General features: G+C 38.9%; 3 protein-coding genes across 4 annotated transcripts; 2 read left to right on the forward strand and 1 right to left on the reverse strand.

Moving 5' to 3' along the window:
• Positions 1-1,595: 1,595 nt before the first annotated feature.
• On the reverse strand, positions 1,596-5,952 carry LOC102780210 (dynein light chain roadblock-type 2-like). 2 transcript variants are annotated; one of them, XM_035907118.2, is made up of 5 exons: positions 5,850-5,952; positions 4,969-5,047; positions 2,949-3,116; positions 2,764-2,828; positions 1,596-1,896 (listed from the first exon to the last, which is right to left on the reverse strand). In XM_035907118.2, exons 1-5 carry the CDS (start codon positions 5,850-5,852, stop codon positions 1,879-1,881), a joined length of 333 nt encoding a protein of 110 aa, XP_035763011.1. In that variant the 5' UTR covers positions 5,853-5,952; the 3' UTR covers positions 1,596-1,878. The 2 variants fall into 2 exon arrangements, with proteins under 2 accessions (XP_035763011.1, XP_006789556.1); XM_006789493.3 differs by having other exon boundaries at positions 1,596-1,900.
• Positions 5,925-13,282, forward strand: psmd7 (proteasome 26S subunit, non-ATPase 7). The gene is made up of 8 exons (XM_087843055.1): positions 5,925-6,083; positions 6,482-6,573; positions 8,914-9,006; positions 9,089-9,186; positions 9,293-9,373; positions 9,487-9,578; positions 11,937-12,135; positions 12,646-13,282. Exons 1-8 carry the CDS (start codon positions 6,010-6,012, stop codon positions 12,907-12,909), a joined length of 993 nt encoding a protein of 330 aa, XP_087699181.1. The 5' UTR covers positions 5,925-6,009; the 3' UTR covers positions 12,910-13,282.
• Positions 13,283-14,010: 728 nt separating this feature from the next.
• On the forward strand, positions 14,011-20,170 carry hprt1l (hypoxanthine phosphoribosyltransferase 1, like). The gene is made up of 9 exons (XM_006789492.3): positions 14,011-14,416; positions 14,729-14,835; positions 15,218-15,401; positions 15,607-15,672; positions 15,760-15,777; positions 16,021-16,103; positions 16,920-16,966; positions 18,494-18,570; positions 19,603-20,170. Exons 1-9 carry the CDS (start codon positions 14,399-14,401, stop codon positions 19,648-19,650), a joined length of 648 nt encoding a protein of 215 aa, XP_006789555.1. The 5' UTR covers positions 14,011-14,398; the 3' UTR covers positions 19,651-20,170.
• Positions 20,171-20,394: the final 224 nt, after the last annotated feature.

Consider the following 20,394-nt stretch of genomic DNA (forward strand, 5'->3'; position numbering starts at 1 on the left):
AACCGCTCAGTGCATCACAGGGACTCCACCTCCTGCCACTGAGGATGTCGACAAGAATAGATGTCTACGCTGAGCAAACATCATTCTCAGGGACTCCTCTCATCCTGCCAAGATACTCTTCCAGCTCCTCCCCTCCAGAAGGCGCTACAGGACCCTTCAGACAAAAACCAGCAGGTTTAGGAACAGCTTCTGTCCCACAGCTGTCACCCTACTGAACTCAGTCCCCTGCTGAACCTTTTCATCCACACTCACTCAATCCTTCTACACTCCTCCACTTATCCCTCCTAGTGACCACGATCATTGCTGTCATTCATTCTCAACATTCACCATATTCTCACATTGGTTACGGCTATAGATTTTAGGACACTGACATACATAGTCTCTGTTATAATGCGTACGCTGTTCACTATTATAGTCAGTTCAGAGCACTACGCTTCCACTACTGTAGATATATTCATAGCACTCTGTAGATCTGTTTGCCACACACCGGTACATCTATGTATGTATTTATGTAGCACATCTGTGTATTTGTTCATAGTACATCTGCATATTTGCCCATCTGTATAGCAATGTAGAACATCTGTATGCTATACAGGCCATCTGTATATCTGTACATATGTATACACAGTGTACATTTGTCTGTAGCTCATCTGTATATTTGGTCTCTCTGTACATAATTCTGTTCATAACTATTACACCATTTATCCTGCCCTTATCTATATATATATATATCTGTATATTTGTTCTCCACTTAACTTATCTGTATATAATCTGCTCTTATTGCACTTACTGCTCTTGCACTTCTGGTTAGATGCAAACTGTGTTTCGTTACCCTGTATTTATACATGTGTAATGACAATAAAGTTGAATCCTAATCCTAAACCCTAACTAATAATAACAATACAGGAACTTAACATAAGAAATCAAAAATACAAAATAAACTTAAAATATATTTTGTATTTTGACACTTTATAGGGTAAAAGTATCAGTATTGGTATTGTATTAGCAATAATGGACCTGTATTTACTTGGTATTGTTTTTTTCTGTTTGTTTGTTTTTTCATCTTAAAGCATGACATTATTTTGTAGTTGTAGGAGTAATTTCTTGAACTAAGCAATCATTGTGGTGTACCAGTTTAAGATGAAAAAATATACATAAAATCAGGCCTTTACTCATGTGTTATTACTGCTCCAGCCCAGTATTGACCTAAATTATCAAAAGTGAATATATACTTTAACTCACTGTGCCAGCACCTTCTTTCCTCAGTCTCATTTCTTGAGGATGACAAGAAATAGTGTGGTTCTTGGACAATGACAACTTTGAGAACCTGTTCTTGAAAAATATCAGCGAGCTCATCAAGCGGTACTGTACCAACCTGGAATGTAACTGATTTGCTTTTCCCTTTTATTAATTTGCATGTTCATGGACGTCAGCTCGCTTTAATTCTATGCTTTCTGACATAAACGTTTCTTCTGCACTTCCAGGTGTTGATCATCATAGACGTGAAGCCCAAAGATCTCAGTCAGGCATACAGAAGTGTACATCTCCCTGGATGAAATCCATGATGTCAGTGAATGTTAAGTTGCACCAAAACATTTCGAGACGAGTATTAGTTTATTTATCCAAGACATTTAAACGTGTCACCAGTGAATTGAAAAAAAAATAACGCTGTCTTGCCATCTAGTGGTGACAGTGTGCACAGCCTCACAATGTATGTGGTCTTCTTATGATGTGATTAAAAATGGCTTCAAGGACAGACATTGTTATTTTGCCTCCTTCTTTTCTTCTCTCAGCTGAAACATTCATCTCATCCATGTCTTTCAGAGTGCACACATCAATAGCCATCACTTCACTCCTTCTGTAGCCAACCAGGATACTCTAGTCCCAAGGGAGAACCTGTCTGAGGATAAGGAAGAGTCTGATCAGCAGGAGGAAAAAGAGGACGAGGAACAAGACGAATAAAGTATCAGGGCAATGAAGCTGTTTCTGAGACCTACTGGGAGTATGTGGATAGTGAGTCAATGTCAAGATAGTGGAATGTGTGTACATATGTTACCTCAAGGGTAATTTGTATTTGATATGACGGAAACAGTTAAAAAGTGACCCATATAGTGGATATAAAAACATATTTTTTCATGTAATTGGTTCTCAAAATATTTGTTACTGATATGCAATGCTAGGCATACACCGTATTTGACAATTATTGGATTATATAATAATCCAGAGGTGACTTAGTATCCAGAGGTTAAGGTGATAAATTCCCTGATTCTGGGAATGAATGTCCAATGAGTTCAAAGAGTCCATTAGAACATTCATCTGGGACAGATGTGTGATACTCTTTGGCATCCTCATTGACCATAACCATGACCGGAAGTTGGAAAATTATGATTTTGAAGAAGACACTGATACACACGGAGACAATTTAAAGAGTTTGCAGCCTCCATGAGTATGAGGATGGAGCTCATCTATCTGCTGCTCCTCCTTTATGATCTTTTTACAAGCTAATCATTCAAAAAACAAACAAACAAACTGAAAAATAAATCTAAAATTTGCTTTCGTACAATTGTGAGTTGAAAGATGCATTTGTAGCACCTGGTGATAAGGCTATGTGACATAATTTGACCATGGTGCCTGGTTATTTAAAGGCAGAAAAGATAAATAACAACAGAAATATTATTTGAAACATTTTAAAACTTTTCTGTCTTTCTTTCTTTTTCTTTTTGCACTTAGCAGGTGGTGCTGCAACACACTCAACATCCCTACCCCCATGCCCATGGAAACGTCTGGCTCAGGAAGCTTCTGGATGCCTATCACCAGATAGTTGTTCTCTGCAGAGACATAAAAGACAAGCTGAACCATGGAAATGCAGGCAAACAACTGAGCCAAAAGTTAACATCCCTATCACAGATAATCATTAAGTCAACAAACCCTAACTAATATACACTCACCTGTTACAACAATGATCTCATTGGTCTTGGAGCGGACTCGGAGGGCGCTGAGATCATTCTGAGGGTCAATATCTCTGACTGCGCTTCTGGCCAATGCCACAAGTTGTCGAAGTTGCCCTGCATATTGTAGAGTCATGGACTGATCCAAAGTTGATCTGATGGGAACACCTTAAAAGAAATTCATTCATTCAGAAATTCATCAGACATTCAGACTGTATTTTTAATATTTTCCTAAATGTTCTTTTTGGCAGAGGTTTAGTGCTTCCTATTTGAATAGCTGAGAGCATCAGTCATGCACATGTTTGAGCTGTTACTTGTTTACACACACTGATCAGGCATAACTGAGCAAAAGTGATCAAACAGATTAAATTTACAAACATAAAGTCATCTGTCTGACCATTTTCATCAGTTCTTACATGGTGCTTTCAGTTCCCTCCTCCCTGGATATGTCTTCTCTCTCTGTTTCACACTATCCTGTGGGACTCTTGCCCACACACTCTAACTTTGAGGCCCTCTCACTCCCTCTCTTATTCTCTAGTGAATTTTGAATGTCACAGTTACAGATGTATGTGACAGCTCAGGTGGAGCGCAGGATTCATCCAGAGGAGAGCTGCTTTATTATTATTATTATTATTTATTATTCCACGGTGTAAACCTGGACTCTAACACTTGATCTAAGCACACATTTTTTTCTTCTGTATGCCATGTGAGGTTATGTATTTTTTAAAATTACTACTAAATACTGTAATTCAGACATTAATCTGCTCTCATTTTTTTTAGTAATTTTTTCTCTCAACTGTTGCATTTTCCCAGATATTTAAATGTTCTATATTACAGATCTGAGAGCAGGAGAAAAACAAACTACATAAAAATGATTTTTGGTGTTGCAGAGCTTTATGACTGCATAATTTGACTAAAAATCCTAAACACTGCAAATCTATTATTTAAAAAAAATATATCTCAGTTGCCTAATGCATCTTGTACCGTGGCTTCGCTGTAGTTCTCTGAAAGGGAAACCAAATACATATGAACTGCAATAATAACTGTGTCCATGGGCCAGATTTATTAATGCTCTCCTCTAGAGCACAGCTATCTTTTGGCATTAAAAAGCAGCTGTTGGGATTTAATGAAGAGGCACGGTATTGGTTATGGTACTGAAAGCAGTTTAACAGTAAATTTAACATAGTAAAAGCTGACATATTGTTTTGGGGGTTTGTGACAGTTAGAGTGCTCAGTTATTTGAAATGGGAAGGCTAAATGTTATCAGAGAGTGTGTAATTTTAAATGGAAATAGACTGGTACTTACACGGCATTTTTCTACTTTAACTGAGCACTGAAAGTGCTTTGTGGCGGGTGGATGACTCAAAGCTGTGAGCACAGCACTCTGTCCTGTAACACTTCATTCTGTCCTCATGTAGAATATTTAGAGCTGAGTCCCTTTCTGGTCCTCTGTAGTAATAGTATTTTACTGAAACTGAGCAAAACTGAGCTGCATTTCAGCTTTTCAACTGCATTTCTGCACAGAGATCATTACAAAATGAAAACATCTCTTCACACCTTTTTTCAGCAGTGTGTACACAGAGCGATTTGGATCGTTCTTCACACACATGGGGGGGAGGGGGGCTCACGATCTAATGGCAAACAGTGTTGGTGTAAGAAAACGTGTTAACCATGCAGTTACACTGTGTTATTTTTGTTAGGCAATAACTTGCTCCCTTGTAATCCTTCATGGAGCCACTAATCTGTGCTGCTCTTGCTAGTTATTTACTGAAATGAACTGTCGATAGCTATCTGTTGCAAAACTAACACGGTGCCTCTTCGGAAAACCCCAACAGTAACTTTTTAACACCAAAAGAGGGTTTTAAGCTGCCGCAGACCATTATTTTTGTCCTTTACCTTTATTAACTTTCTTCCATTTCAACTAATTATAACATCCATGAATATTTTATTTCCTCTCTGTGAAAAAAAGTGACAGAGCATCATTCTGAGCAGTACTGCTCTGCTTTTTGGTGTTGCTTACCATCTGGATCGACAACTAGCGTTCCAATCACACCTTTAGTGGCTTCAATCCTCTTCATTTGTGCCTCAACTTCCTCACCCTGGTCAACCAAAAACATGATCAGGTGCACGTTTACATAAAAAATGTGGCTTTTCCAGAACTGATAAAACTGTAATCAACCTGATGGTTGAGGGATTCCGTGTCACATTAAAGTTAGACAATGTTAAATATATTCTAAAAGAAAAAAAGGACATTTTTATTAATGTATGTGGCCTATTTATACCCTGCTTCTCGACTGTTAGTGGGATAACAAATTGGAAGGATTTATGACAATGTCTTACAAGTATAAGTGGCAGCAGGCATACTCAAGTAATGGGAGTAAAGTCACCCCCATTTGACTTTACTTACTTATCGGAAGTGTCATTCATTTTCAGATACTAAGTGTAGCTTGCTAGAATCAAATGACAGAACAAATACTAAGGCTTTCTGTCTTATATAGTTCATAATCCATCGTGATTGTGTGATTAGTTTCGTATAATATTACTGAAATGTAGTAAAGAGAAAATAAAAATATAACATAATAAATGAACATGAATGAAAATGAACAAAAAATTAAATATAAAGCCAAGACTTCTACTTTGAGTGGTTATTTGATAGTGGTTTGTATCATTTCGGATTGTAAACCTGCTGTAATACTTTTATACCCTTAAAAATAACGGTAGCCAGTAAGTACTGGCAGGTTGATGTATTGTTCACCTTGTTTGGTAAACATAAACATTATTAAAGTTATCATTATGTAGTAATGATAACTTTAAGCGCCTTGAGGCTTCTGCTGTTGTGATTTGACGCTATATAAACAAAACTGAATTGAATTGAATTAAAAGTTGTTCATAAAGTCGTACCATTTCGTCGGTGTTCAATTGCCTTCTTGCTCTTTTTTGTGCGTCTCTACGGTCTCTCTGTTGCCACGAGAAACGGAAGAGACGTCAGGAGCGAGCGGAAGTGTAGCATAGCCGTCATTGTGTGGAGGTGTGTTGTGTTCTGTTTATCCTGCCTGCGAAAATGCCGGAGTTAGCGGTGGAAAATGTGGTCGTTCACCCCCTTGTGTTGCTCAGCGTGGTGGATCATTTCAACAGGTCAGTGAGATCTGTATTTAAGTTCCGTCTTATTATCAATATTGGACTCCAAAGTGTCCTGAAGTGTGACGCCGCAGCTAGGCTAAGCTAAGGTTAGCCATGCTGAGTCAGAGTGCCGTTAGCTAGTTAGCTTCTGAAAGTGTCAATGTACTGTATGAGCTGTAAATGAATCCGCAAAAGAGTGTTATTCATTAGCATTTCTACAAACTAATCCACGTACCCGAACAGTTTGATCTGGTGTCATTAAACATGACTAAGCTGTGCACTGACTCTAGCTTAGCTTACAGGTTAGCTAACGAGTCAGACTGTATGGGCTCCATTGATTACATTTTTACAGAAATCTGTGACGATAACAGCTTCCTCTGCTCGTTTCTTTTTTTAAATTCTTGAATCTACAGGATAGGAAAAGTGGGAAATCAGAAACGAGTGGTCGGTGTCCTCCTGGGGTCATGGCAGAAAAAAGTTCTGGACGTCTCAAATAGTTTTGCAGGTAAAAGTACATCCTCAGACATCTTTTCACCTTAATATACTTAAGCCAAGCATCTACACTGTCAATTTCCACTGTAATATGTTTATATCTTTAGAAAATGTGTGTTCACGGAATGTGTTTTAGTTAGAACAGTCAGAAACGGACACTTTATGACTCCAGTGCCCGTGTTAGATTCTTGATTATCTTATTCCCACATATCTTTTAACTTTATAGTCTACCAAGTCCAGCAGCATCTCACAGTCTGTGATTTCTGCTTTATTTTATTTTCTTGCATTTACTAACCATTAAACATCTTGAAGTAAAGAAATCTCTGGTATTCTGTTTCTGACCTTTGCTTTTCATCCAATTTTTGACACAAGCATGTCCACTAAACATGTGGGTGACCAACCTGATTCATTTTCTGCCATGTTAATATAGACAAATGCTGTTTCTAAAGCAGTGATAAAACATTTGTTCAAACACCTATTTTTGTTTTCATTTTAAAGCTTGGAATCATTTTTATGGAGTTGTATGTGCCTGGACATGGCGCAGTGCGTTCATAACAGCCAGTTTTTACCCAGATTGTCCTGACAACACATCATCACTACCTTTAAGGGCTCAGTACTAGTGATGGGATTTCCGGCTCTTTTTAGAGAACCGGCTCTTTCGGCTCGGCTCACTAAAAAGAGCCGGCTCTTCGGGTTGTTTTGTTGCTTTAATTAATTTATTATTAACAATAATATAAAATTATGCACAAAAGGAATTACTAATGTAAAAAAAAGTTTTATTTATATATGTTTATATATAAATATATGTGGTGGCCCCTAGAGACAAAGCACGTACAAACTCCAAAACACACCTACCTAGATCACTTAAATTACACAATTGAAAGCATATGTGTATGGTTTGTGTATTTATACACAAGCACTCATATATATTCAAGTAACATAAATAATATAAAATAAAAAAATAAAAAATAAAAAACTTAATTTACCTGTTACTACCACACACCAAATCCGGTCGTTGGTACTTGCTGGCTTGTGTAGCCACTAGGTAACAAAAGCTCAACACTGCGCCCAGCATCCTGGAGCACTTCTGTTGTGTTTTGTACGTGTTTTGGAGTTTGTACGTGCTTTGTCTCTAGGGGCCACTGTAAATATAGTCACAGTTCCACTTTTAACTATTTAAATTCTCAGCTTTTTCCTTTTAAACAAATTTAAAGTGAAACAACACAAAACACTGCAAACCACAACACAATTAAATATAAATTAAAATATGAAAACAAAAAGAACATGCATATTCTCTGTCATATGGGCCTGCATGAATAAACTTTCTGAATCCTTTATCATCCACAACTGAAAATAGTTGTGGATGATTACTATACCTTTCTAATGTGACGTTGTTGTCCCTGGCTCCCTTTCTCTGTCTCTCCCTCCCGCTCTGTTCCTGTGCTACTGCCAGTGTAACTACCACCCCTCCCCCTCTTCCCAGTGCAAAGCCTAGGGCTCATGTATGGAGTGAAGCGGGAAAAAAAGTGCGAGAGAGAGGGTGAGAGAAAAAAACAAAACAAAACCCACGGCTCGCGATAAGGAGCCGGCTCGCGTCGTTCACGTCAAAGATCCGGCTCTAAGAGCCGTTTTGTTCGCGACTGACACATCACTACTCAGTACACTGGTCACGTTGGTGACTTCATGTGCTATTGGTAGCGTCAGCACACAGCCGGTATATAATTTAGCCAGTGCAGTGTTCTTCTGAATAATTGATCAGACAAAATCTCCACATCAGCGCTGATATAGGAGGAAGAGAAGTCAAAAGCGAAAATAAATCATTTTTCCACAAAGTCTCATCTTTTCAGACTAATGCAACATCTCCCTTTGTATAAGCTGTGAATCTCTTTTGTAGTGATATAGCATTAAAACAGTGGTCAAAACTGACAGTTACACACTTGTGTCTTCAACTGTGTCTGCAGTGGCACAACACACCAGATTACAAAAATTGAGAGGTGCACAGCTGGCAGAAACAGACTTGCGACAGCAGATGTGACGTCAGTTTGGTGTCAGCTTTGCTATACGGTGGATATAATGGGGTCTTCACACCTACAAATCCCTATATGCTCTTGCTCCCCAGTATTTATCTGACATTCTCCTCCCCTGCGCCATGTCCTTATTCATTTAATTATTATTTTTGTTTGTTCTAACTATTAAGCGATTACAGGACACGAGTGTAAAAATAAGTGATGTACCAGTTTAAGAAGATCTATTAAGTCAGGCTTGTCTCATGTCTCATTACTTACTGCTACAGCACAGAATATGTATTCTGAGCCAACACTCTCAAGTTGTTTTTGTTTTTTTTCCTCCCCAGTGCCATTTGATGAGGATGACAGGGATGACTCAGTTTGGTTCCTGGACCATGACTACTTGGAGAACATGTATGGCATGTTCAAGAAAGTTAATGGTAAAAGCAGTGCGTCTGTCTCTTAAATTAGTATGTTTTTAATGTTAGTGTGTCATTCATACATTTGCGTTCACTTTTTCAGCCAGAGAACGAATAGTTGGCTGGTACCACACAGGACCCAAATTACACAAGAATGACATTGCCATCAATGAGCTCATCAAGCGGTACTGTACCAATTCGGTAAGTAACTGATTTGCTTTTTCCTTGTATTAATGTGCATGTTTGTGGACATCAGCTCGCTTTAATTCTAATCCTTCTGACATAAACGTTTGTTCTACACTTCCAGGTGTTGGTCATCATAGACGTAAAGCCCAAAGATCTCGGTCTGCCCACAGAAGCATACATCTCTGTGGAGGAAATCCATGATGTAAGTGATTGCTAAGGGGCAACAAAAGTTGAAACAAGTAGTTTGTTTAGTTGTTTTTCCTCAGATCAGATTAAAAAAAATCTTAATTCATATGGATAATTCCTTCTTTCTAGGATGGCACTCCTACGTCCAAGACATTTGAACATGTCACCAGTGAGATTGGAGCTGAGGAAGCAGAAGAAGTGGGAGTGGAGCACCTGCTGAGGTACTGAACAAACATTTGAATTTAAACACATTAATGCTACACTGTTAGTCGAATAGAGATTTCAATAAACAAACAATAAGTGGTATAACAGTACAGAGCATCAACTGTGCATTGCTAGGGCTGCACGATTATGGCAAATTTTATCACAATTATTTTGATTGGTGTTGAGATAAAAATTGATTTTAGTGACAAAAATGGTTTTATTGGACTTTGATATAAACATAACTCTGCTTTCATGTTCCTGCTGATGTAAAAATCTCTGCATCAACATAACATTCATCCTCGTTCGCCTAAATTGCACCTCTCAGAAGAAGAAAAATAGAAATAAAGAATTGGACCAAAATTTAACACACAATTAAATTAACCGGGCACTGCGTTCACTTTTACATTGTGCTTCATTTCTTTTAATTAAAACATTTTTGCCGACATATAAAATGTTTATTAAGCTGGCTTAAATGCAGAAAAGGCAAAATATAAAATCCTTTGTAATAGAGCAGGGCGATATGGCCCAAAATATTTATCACGATATATATTTGAAAATTTGCGATAACGATATAACTGACGATATAATTGATGCGAGACAAAATACAACTACACAACTTTACTAGCGCAAAAAAACCCCCATCCATTTATTTTCACTTAAACAAGCAGCTGTTTTTTATGTGCATTAAAGCTATATAAAAATTTAACAGTGCAAATGCAAATTCCTTGCTGAAAGTTTAACCAAAAGGCATTTCCAGTGGAAATGGGCTGACATATCCTGAGCATAACCATGTATAATATCCACTGAAGTTAAAAAGAGGTGCCTTGCAACATTAAACTGCAGTGTGCCAAATAAAAAAGTCAAATACGTATTTTTCGGACCATAAGGTGCACAGGATTATAAGACACATTAAGCGAAACAAAGCAGTCAGATAAATCAAACTTTATTCAACTCATTCTTCTTGCTTCCTCCACTTCTGTACAATTGATTGTTAATGCTGTATTCTATCACAGCTGCTCTATTCCCATGTTGTTGCAGTATATTAATGACTCCATTTACCATTTACTGCCATGCGATTGCATTTGTCTCTAACCATCAGGAACCTTCACGTTAACTTTTATCGAGTGGAAAAGTGTTAGCGTTCATCCTCCAGCTTCACTGTTTATCTTATGCTAACATAGCTGTGTTGCTAGCGATCACGTAGCACATCATTATATACCACCTAGCCCAACTTCAATAACCTTACAAACGTCACTGCTGTTTAGTTTCCTGTCTTCATTTATGTTGGAAGTGATAGGAGAGCTGTACGTTTGAATTTTTTCAGAAATATCTCAGTCAGAACATGCTATATCATGTTTAGGTAACTAGCAAAACTAGCGAGCTAACTTCCTGCTAACTTCTAACTCCATTAAATGTAATAAATTCTGTTTTCATGGATGCCTGGATGTTAAACTTAATAGTTATTCCTGGTAAAGCAGCAATGCTGATCGTTTTATTAAAGATGAAAGAATTTAGACAGTTTTTAACTCTCAGTGATGCTGCAGTGTTCGTTTGACTGTGGGAATGAATAGGACGGAGTTTAGGACCCAGATTACTCCCAGATTTACGAGCACCTTAGTCCGACAAATACGGCAATAACGATGGCCCGCTTGCATGTTCTACAAAAAAATGTGCTTTGGTGGGTATCTGACGGACAAACACCAAACCAGTTCCACATAACTGAAGTGGCACCATTTTTACAAACCAATTCTGGTTCATCCGTTTCACTCAACGATCCGCTTTCTCCCCTCTCACATTCCGTTACCCATACTTTTTCGGCCATGTGCGTATGAAAACAAAAGCACTGCGCATGCGTGTTTTACCCATATTCTATGGCGATATTTCATTTTCTTATCATTGCCTAACATTGTACCGGTATTACTGTGAACGGTATAATATGGCCCAGCCCTACTTTGTAACTGCATGGATGTGAAGTGACAAAGTTCTCATGAGTTGTGATATACCTCTTCAGGTCCCATGCAATATTTAGTTGTTCTTGTCAGAGGGAATAACATATCTTTTGTCCACTGTGCTGATCAATTTCTTGCAGTCTTTGTTACTCACTGTCTTTAGTGAACATGCATCTCTGACCAAGTGTAATGTGGTTGTGCTGAGGATACATCACATTAGCAACCACTGCATTGTTTTTTGGCCTTAACATGCATAATTACACTGCAGTGTGTATGTGTGTGTGTGTGTGTTTGTTTGTTTGTTTGTTTGTTTGTTTTGGGGGGGGGGGGGGTGTGGGAACACACAAATGAGGAGAAAATAAAAAACAAGTTGATTCTTGTTCACATGTGTGAGCCAAATGTGACACAGCTGCATCCCCTCTACAGAGACATCAAAGATACAACGGTGGGCACACTATCACAACGCATCACAAACCAGGTTCACGGCCTAAAGGGACTCAACTCTAAGCTGTTGGACATCCGCTCTTACCTAGAGAGGGTGGCTGCAGGCAAACTTCCCATCAACCACCAGATCATCTACCAGCTGCAGGATGTTTTCAACCTGCTGCCTGATGTAAATCTACTGGTAAGTTGTTTATGTTTGAGGTCTGTTTACTTCATGTTTAATCTGGCAGCTTTTTAAGTGCAAGAGATTATAAAACACGTATAGCTGTATGCTACTTTGGGAATTTCATGTTTGCACTAAATTAAAGATGTGACTGTTACCTTTTTTTCCTTTTCATTAAAGCTTTACAAATACTTTAATAATCAATGCAGAAACGTAATAAGGAAAATTGTGTTTAGTGTGATAGTGTTTTTAAACAAAACTCAAAAATGAACTGGCATTTTCAATATCGTGATAAAATACTCATATGCCTTACTAATGTGTGTTTTTAATTGCTGTGATAAACAAAACCTTGGGTGTGAATATGAGCTCTGTGTGTTTGTGTGTGTGTGTTGGGGGGAGGGGGAGTCTTATCTTAAAAATCTGTGGTCAAATACTGCATCAAATAGCAATATTAAATCTCTTTTATTATACATAATAAACTACGAAGATGTTTGCTGGGATAATATGTAAGTTTTTTGTATTTTGCAGGAGTTCACAAAAGCCTTTTACCTAAAGACCAATGACCAGATGTTGGTGGTCTACTTGGCCTCGCTCATACGCTCTGTGGTGGCTCTGCACAACCTGATCAACAACAAGATTTCCAACCGAGATGCAGAAAAGAAGGAAGGACAGGAAAAGGAGGAAGGCAAGAAAGAGAAGAAGGATGACAAAGAGAAAAAAGATGACAAGGAGAAAGAAAAGGAGAAGGAGAAAGCAGACGGTGCCAAGAAAGATGAGAAGAAGAAAAAATAGTGAGCATTCTTCCTCTGCGGTCCTCTCTCAAATCACACCGCCATCTTCTGGATGGTGCTCTACTTTGTGTCCACAGGCACAGCTCTGTATGTGGGTCTCGGGCTAAAAGTAGGACTCTATATGGGGAACGGTGTCATTTGAGATTTGGTCTCATGGTCACAAACGGCACTCTCAAAGACTTGTTATCCTACAGAGATGATGTTGTTTGCTCGTCGGTGTTGGCCAGTGTGAGAACATGCTGTGTCCTGTTTTCATAGTTGCCATAGCCTCGATGTTGCAAACACCCGGTGTTGCTTTTTTTTTCTTTTTTTTTTGTATGTTCGAGGAAATGTTTCTGTATCACTCATTAAACTTGGATCATATTATAAGATGATTGTTCTGATTCTGTCTTTACATTTTTACACTGTTTTTCCTTAATATTTAAAAGCAGACATGTGGTAAAGTCCCTGTTATAATTTTAGAATTGTGACTCCACTTATTATTATGGAAGGGGAAGTTGAGTTGGAGAAAAACAACAAGCAAGTGCTTACGCTGTGTGTGTGTTTGTGTAAACTGGTAGGGCAGTTTTAACTTGACAAATTGCCAATTGTCAACTGATATAGCTGACTTGTTTTAAAGCGATACTACATAAATACAGCAAAACTAAGCTTTAATTTAAATACTTAAGGCAAGAAAGACAGGGGAATAACAAATGTTTCCCTGTAGAGAAACTTATTTCTCTATTATGGAGCATAATGGGAAAAGAAAATACTTTAGATCTTTTAGAAATTGCACACAATTCGCTAGCACCTTAATGAGTAATAACCCAGTGAATTGCCTGTTTCAGTATAACTTTTTCACACTTATTCTTTCATACACAAGTTTTGCATTAGTAAAGAATAAAAAGCACTTTAATTACAACTGTGATAATCATTTAATATTTCTGATTTTTTTTTAAAATTTGAATTAAGCTACAGGAAAAATTTCTAGCACATATTGTCAAATTAAAAGCGGTTTAATTGATGTATTGGGCTTGTCTGTGAAATCATTGCGGAGCACAGATGCGTGATAAACGCTCGCGCACATCTCTTTGATGAGAAGGAGCCGTCACCTGGCATGTTTTTTTTTTTTTTTTTTAAACTGCGTCATCTGCAGCTTCTCCCCAGCGCTGGAAGTTTCTCGCTCTTTCACTTACCAAAATATACGAGAAGTAGGAGTAACACCACCATAGCGCGTTTAAGCCCTGGTTGTGTGGGACAAATCAGATTATCGGAAAGACAAACTGGATTCTGACGTAAAGGGCTTAAAACCCGGCGGAGGAGCGTCGCGTGTGCCGCTCCAGCTCACAAGCAGTCCGTAAAAAAAAAAAGGAAAAGAGGAGAGCCGCTCGTGCAGCCTCCTGCCATCAAACCTCCACACACCCCTCCTCTTCCCCGTCTCTCAGGACCTGAGCATGACTGTTCAGATTTTTCGCTGCGACTGAACGGATCGGACGGCCGCCGGTGGTGTCATGGCTTCCTATCTGCAGGTGAGGCTGCCAGCTGCCGTCCTCTCTCCGGGCTGGGGTGTTTCGTACTTGTCAGGGTGTGGTTGTGCGCGTGGCACGGTAGGCCCTTTTAAATAGAAGGGAGGAGGCACGAGCTTTTCCCTCACAATCTAAGCTGTCATGCCTTTTTACCTTACCGCCACCCTACCACTAATTCGCCCAGTAAACTGGGTAAACAGGTGGTTGAGAGGCTCGGTGTTGCCGGGGTGGGGGCTTCACTTTGATTTAACGCATCTTTGGCGCACATTATCTGTCAGTGCCAAATAGTTTGCGCATTTCAATTTATGGTTCCAGATAGCTGATGATGAGAAAGGCCACGACCTGGACCTTTTCTGTGTTCCCAGACATTACGAGAACGATTTGGACAAGGTGATTATCCCACATGGACTCATCATGGACAGGTAAAGTGATTTGTCACCTCTCTGGCTGGGTTTTTTGTTTTGTTTGTTTTGGTTTTTTGGGTGGGGGGGTTCACAGCAGACATCTTGGTTGCACAGGTGTACTGATGATGGGAAACTGCTGCAATCGTGAGGTACTTAGTGGAGCGGACTCGTGTTTTCAGAATGTGTGCTATGAAAAACAGGTGTGCGCTATACAAAATACTGCTACCCACAACCAGGGGTGGATTTGTATGTGGGTTTGAGGGCATATGAAGACTCGATGCCAGTAGTGCTAAAGTGCAAAATCACTTAAAGGATATTCTCCCCATGATTTAAGAACTAGGCTTCATTATGATTTACAGTGCTGTCACTGTTTCTCTCTCCCACCTCCTCTTTGATGCAGGACAGAGCGTCTGGCCCGTGACATCATTCGAGACATGGGGGGACACCACATCGTAGCTCTGTGTGTGCTGAAAGGTGGCTACAAGTTTTTTGCAGACCTCCTTGACTACATTAAATCACTGAACCAGAACAGCGATAAATCAGTCCCGCTGACAGTGGATTTCATTAGGGTGAAGAGCTACTGCGTAAGCCACCTTTCTCATTTCATGGATGTGAGCGGAGGGAAATGGAGTTGGCAAAAGTACAAATGAGAGCATTCTTGTTAAAAAATGCTGCAGTGCAGAGGCATTTTGGAAAAGTAGATTTTTTTTTTTTTTGATAAAAACTTTCATTATGAGGGAGTTTCAGCTTATGGATACTGTCTCATTTTTGTGTCCCCCCCCTTCCCAGAATGATAAGTCAACTAACAATGTTAAAGTCATTGGAGGGGATGAGCTGTCCAATCTCGCAGGCAAGGTTAGTCTTTCAGTCACAGAGAAATACTGCTGTCTTCTTCATAGAGGTTTAAATTATTAACTTTGCTTCTGTTTTTTTGCTCTGCAGAATGTTTTGATTGTTGAGGTAAGCTCTTGTTATTATCATTCAGGTGGCTGATGTGGATTAAAAAAAATCTACATCTAAAACATGATCTCTATTATTAGGGTTAAATAAAACATTAAATACTCATATTTTATTACTGCTATTGTAGCGGTTTTAAATTAGTTATGTTTGCTTGCTTTTAACATTAAATATCAGACATGATATCTGATAAATGCTTATTTGTGCTTACATCTCTAATTCGACCACTTCCGGCCTTGTTGAAAGGATATTGTGGAGACAGGAAGGACAATGGAAACACTACTTTCCCTGCTGAGTGAATGTAATCCCAAGATGGTTAAAGTTGTAAGGTAGGCACCCTTAGATGCTGTTTATAGTGCATGAGACTGAATTACAGACCTCCACAGTAACTGGCTGGTATGTCTTCAGAGAGACAAAATGCATCTAGCTAACGGATACTCTCCTTTAGGACTGTATTAGAGATGTGATGTGATGGAAGGATGGAGCAGCTTAAGAGTTAATCTGCAGTTCTATTAACTGCACTGTGGAGGCAGAGGCCGTTTCTCTGATGTATTCCTGATAGCTGGTTAGAACAGGAAAAGTGCTCAGCCGATACAGTTCCCCTCTGTTTGCACCACTTACAGTAGTTTGGGAGGGACATCTCTGTGGCTTTGATGTGTGCCGTGTGATAGTCTCCTATCAGTATTTTGTCATACCCCTTTAAATAGAATTATAGACTTTTAAGGGGTAGTTTACCACAGGAAAAAATAAAACTCCTCCCACTTGAGTGTGATTTCGAATCATGTGATTATTTTCTGTTCCCCCTGAGGTTTTGCAATATCTACCACTGAAATGTCATTCGAGCACACTGCAGCTGAAAGGACACTTTTACAATCCACAAGCTTCTATTTTTTCAGTTAGAATTTTCATTTTCTAGAATCTACCACATTAAAAAATAAATTTTGTGAAATAGGATTCCCCAGTTTTGTCTGTACATGGGTCCATAAGCTCAAAAAAAGAGTTTAATCTTGGACTGCAAATAGCCATCTATGGATTGATGTAACGGGGCAGTGAAAGATGTAAAATGTGACCTGAACGGTCTTTGTTTTGATGACAGCTTTTTGTCTTTGACTTCCTCATAAAGCTTTCCGCATTTATCATTCTAGTCTCCTGGTGAAGAGGACCCCAAGAAGTTCAGGATATAGACCAGACTGTGAGAACCTCTTATTTTTCTTCTACATTCTCTGTGTAGTGACGAATGGTATGGCTCAATTTGTGACTTTCAGTCATTTGCGACTCTTTGAAGATCCAGTGAAAATTTTAATGAAGCAGGATTATAATTAATCTCAGGGAAATCTACTCTAAATGTAGCCGAGCCTGGCACTTATGTACTAATGCAAGCCTTATAACCCCCTGCTCACACCATCTATGATTATGTAATGCTTTTAGGTTTGAGTTGGGTAATCTCTTTAAGATCGTCCCTCAAGGACAGCTGTTACTGTAAGTGTTTTGACTTTCCGCTGAGACCATAAAAGAGCAGTGACTGCTTGTTTATGTCAGAGCCAGTTTGTTGCTTGTTTTCTTCCAGTCTTAAAAGTAGCTTCTGGTTTCTCTTATTTATAACCCCTTGTATCAGTGATGTTACATAGGGAGATTTCCCCTTCTCACAGCTCTTAATGGTCCTATCACTGCAGCCACTTTAGACTTTACCTTTCCCATCTGCTCCAGTTGTTTCTTCTGCCCTTGCTAGTTCTCTATTTTTTGTGTTTCTTCTTAGTTACTGTCGGCTGAGATTCCCACATCTATCACAGATGCACTTTGTTAACCACCACTATGTCTGGTTGGTTGGTCAGCAGCTGCTTGTCTGTCTAGAAGTCAAGCTCTGATAGGACCTTGTTGTTATACTGCTATGATCAGAACTCTCCTCTAAGCCATCCTTTTCTATCCACTGGTAGTATTTCTTAATGCCAGCTCCTTCCTCTATCCGTTGATGGTACATTCCAGGAACAGATTTCCATAGGGGTTTGGTCATCCATGATAGTTCCTTGTCCTGTTCCCCAACTATCCTCAGTTGTCTGAGGTATTCTTGGCACTCACTAATCCTCTCCGTTCCTTTTTTCTGTTGCTCATAGACCCTCAGGGTGCTAGACTTCAGGTAGAGAGCTCTGCGCATTGTGAGGAGTTTTGGTGTCTTGACATGAGTGCCATCTCTCTCCTCCTGTGGTCAGCTTATTATTCCAACTGGGCATCTGATGATCGATAGGGCACAGACATTGATGGCTTGGATCTTATTCCTTCTGTTCAGCTAGCTTCTTAGAACCTACAGTACCTTTTGGAGGTATATGGCTGTGGCTGATCTTTGTGCGACTTTGTCATGGTTCTCGTTGGCCTGTGGGATATACAGGTACTTATAGTTGTTCTATATATCTGCTGTTTTATTTATTTTATCCACCCCTTCATATCCATCGTATCAGCTCTTAATGATGAGCTGGCTTAGAGGGTTGAGGCCTATGCAGAACAGCAGCGGGGACACTTTGGTATATTCTGCATTTGATGGCAACTTGAGTGATTGCCTTCGATTTTGTTTCCTGTGTTGTGTTCCACAGACCCGCTGACTTCCTGATGAAGGTTATTAGTATACTATTAGCTTTGTACAGTGCAAACCACTCCAGTATCCATGTGATTTTACTTATATAATATAAATACATATCATAATGTATGTTTGTTTGTTTTCCCCCAGACATCGGTTTTGAGGTACCGGATGCCTTTCTGGTTGGCTATGCTTTGGATTACAACGAGTACTTCAGAGATCTCAGTGTAAGTGTTTTGTGGAAGTTGATTACTCAAGGTCTCCTATTATAAAGGTGATTTTTAACACAGATTTAGCTGGTTTGGGTTACTGCAACATCCACTGGAGATGGCTGCGGTTCTAATAATCGCTGGCAAGCTGGTATAATACTGGACCCTGATTTGCCCCCATGCATCCATTGGCATGCAAGTTTGTGAATGTGTGTGATAGGGTGAATGGTGCTTGTAGTAAAAAGTGCTTTGAGTGCTCAGAGTAGAAAAACAAAGTGCACAAGTGCCAAACCATTCTGTTTACACAGAGATGTGGAAAATGTTAGATGCTTTTACATGCTCACAAGAACAAGTGCACCTGAGAGACTGAATGAGTAATTGGCTTGATATTTCACAAATTATCTGTCTGCCCTAAGATGAAATTATTTTATATATTATTGCTTTTACATAGTTGTTTTGAGGACCCATCTAATATGAATTATCAGGATTTATCCTGCATTAAAAAACTGATTTTGACCTTCACTGAAAGGAAAAAATAAGAATTTTCTCTAAATGATCTAAGTGGGATTATATTTTCTTTAGCTTAGTTTGAGTGCACTAGTTGTGCCATAACAATATGTGGACCAGTTATGCTTACATACATAGTCACCCACCAGAAGCCCAATTTTAACCTAATCATGACATTATTTAGGCAAACTGTTGAGGTTAATTTTAGTCACTTTATCCTCAAAAATCTTCAAAGTGGAAAAGTATATTTATAGTGTTTTGTATAGTTACAGGATTGGGCAACAAATGATTTTTTTATATGGTTGTGTAGTGTTGTATTAAAATGTTAAGGTATTTCTGAAAATAACTTGGCCTTAAATATTTGCTGCAGTAGGAATAAAAGAGGTGTAAAAAAAATAAAAGGCAACTGCAGTTTCAGGGTCCTGATGTTCTGCCTGCTTACGCACCATGAGGCTGCTATGTTTGGTGTCACTGGTTTTTATTGAAACCAGTGCTATAATATTCAGCATTTCTGTTAATGTTTTTTCCTCTTCTTTTCTTCAGCACATCTGTATACTGAATGACCAAGCAAAGGAGAAGTACAAAGTGTGAGCAGATGAAGTGCTGCAGAGGCCGATGTCTGAATCGCTGAAGACTTGGACCACTGTGACGAGCCTCGTTAGCTTTGCTGTGTTTTGAAACGTATTTATTTTTCTATATGCGAATCCACAAAAAGTGACTTGTGGGTTGTAACTAACTTTAAGAACATTTCTTTCCCCCCTTATAAGTGGGATTAATTCTGTATATTATCAATATTTTGGTTGTCAATTTATTGAATTTATGTTAAGACTTAAGGTGTAAATAACAGTTTTGAATAGAAGTGGAGATAAAAAATGTAATTAATTTGCTCTTATGGAAGTACACACATCTCAGGCTACTGCTTTATTTTCAGTGAGCTGTCAGATTATTTGTAGCCTTCGAATGTTTGAATGTTCCAGTTTGGATTTATACTGAAGACATATCCTCTCATTATGCCATAAAATGACTTGTCATGTACTGTATGTTTTGATTCATGTCCAATGTTTTCACCAAGGATCTCTTTTCAGCAATACAAATCCCAGTGAAACCTCGAGTCTGTTTTCTATTTTCCCAGAAGAGGGAGTAACACTGCATTTATGCATGTTTTTAAAAAAGTAATAGGCCTACTTTAAACTAATTACAAAAACACACTTGACTGTGGTACTATGTGAAATAGGAGTGGCAAGAAAAAAGGACGTGAGGGGGGTGTAGGACATGTTTCAGGGCAGCAAGACTGTGGTTAAGAATGACAAGTACAGTTGGGATTGTATCAGCAAG

This window comes from Neolamprologus brichardi, chromosome 7 (genome assembly GCF_056152115.1).
Source record: "Neolamprologus brichardi isolate AB-2024 chromosome 7, ASM5615211v1, whole genome shotgun sequence".
Lineage (NCBI taxonomy): Eukaryota > Metazoa > Chordata > Actinopteri > Cichliformes > Cichlidae > Neolamprologus > Neolamprologus brichardi.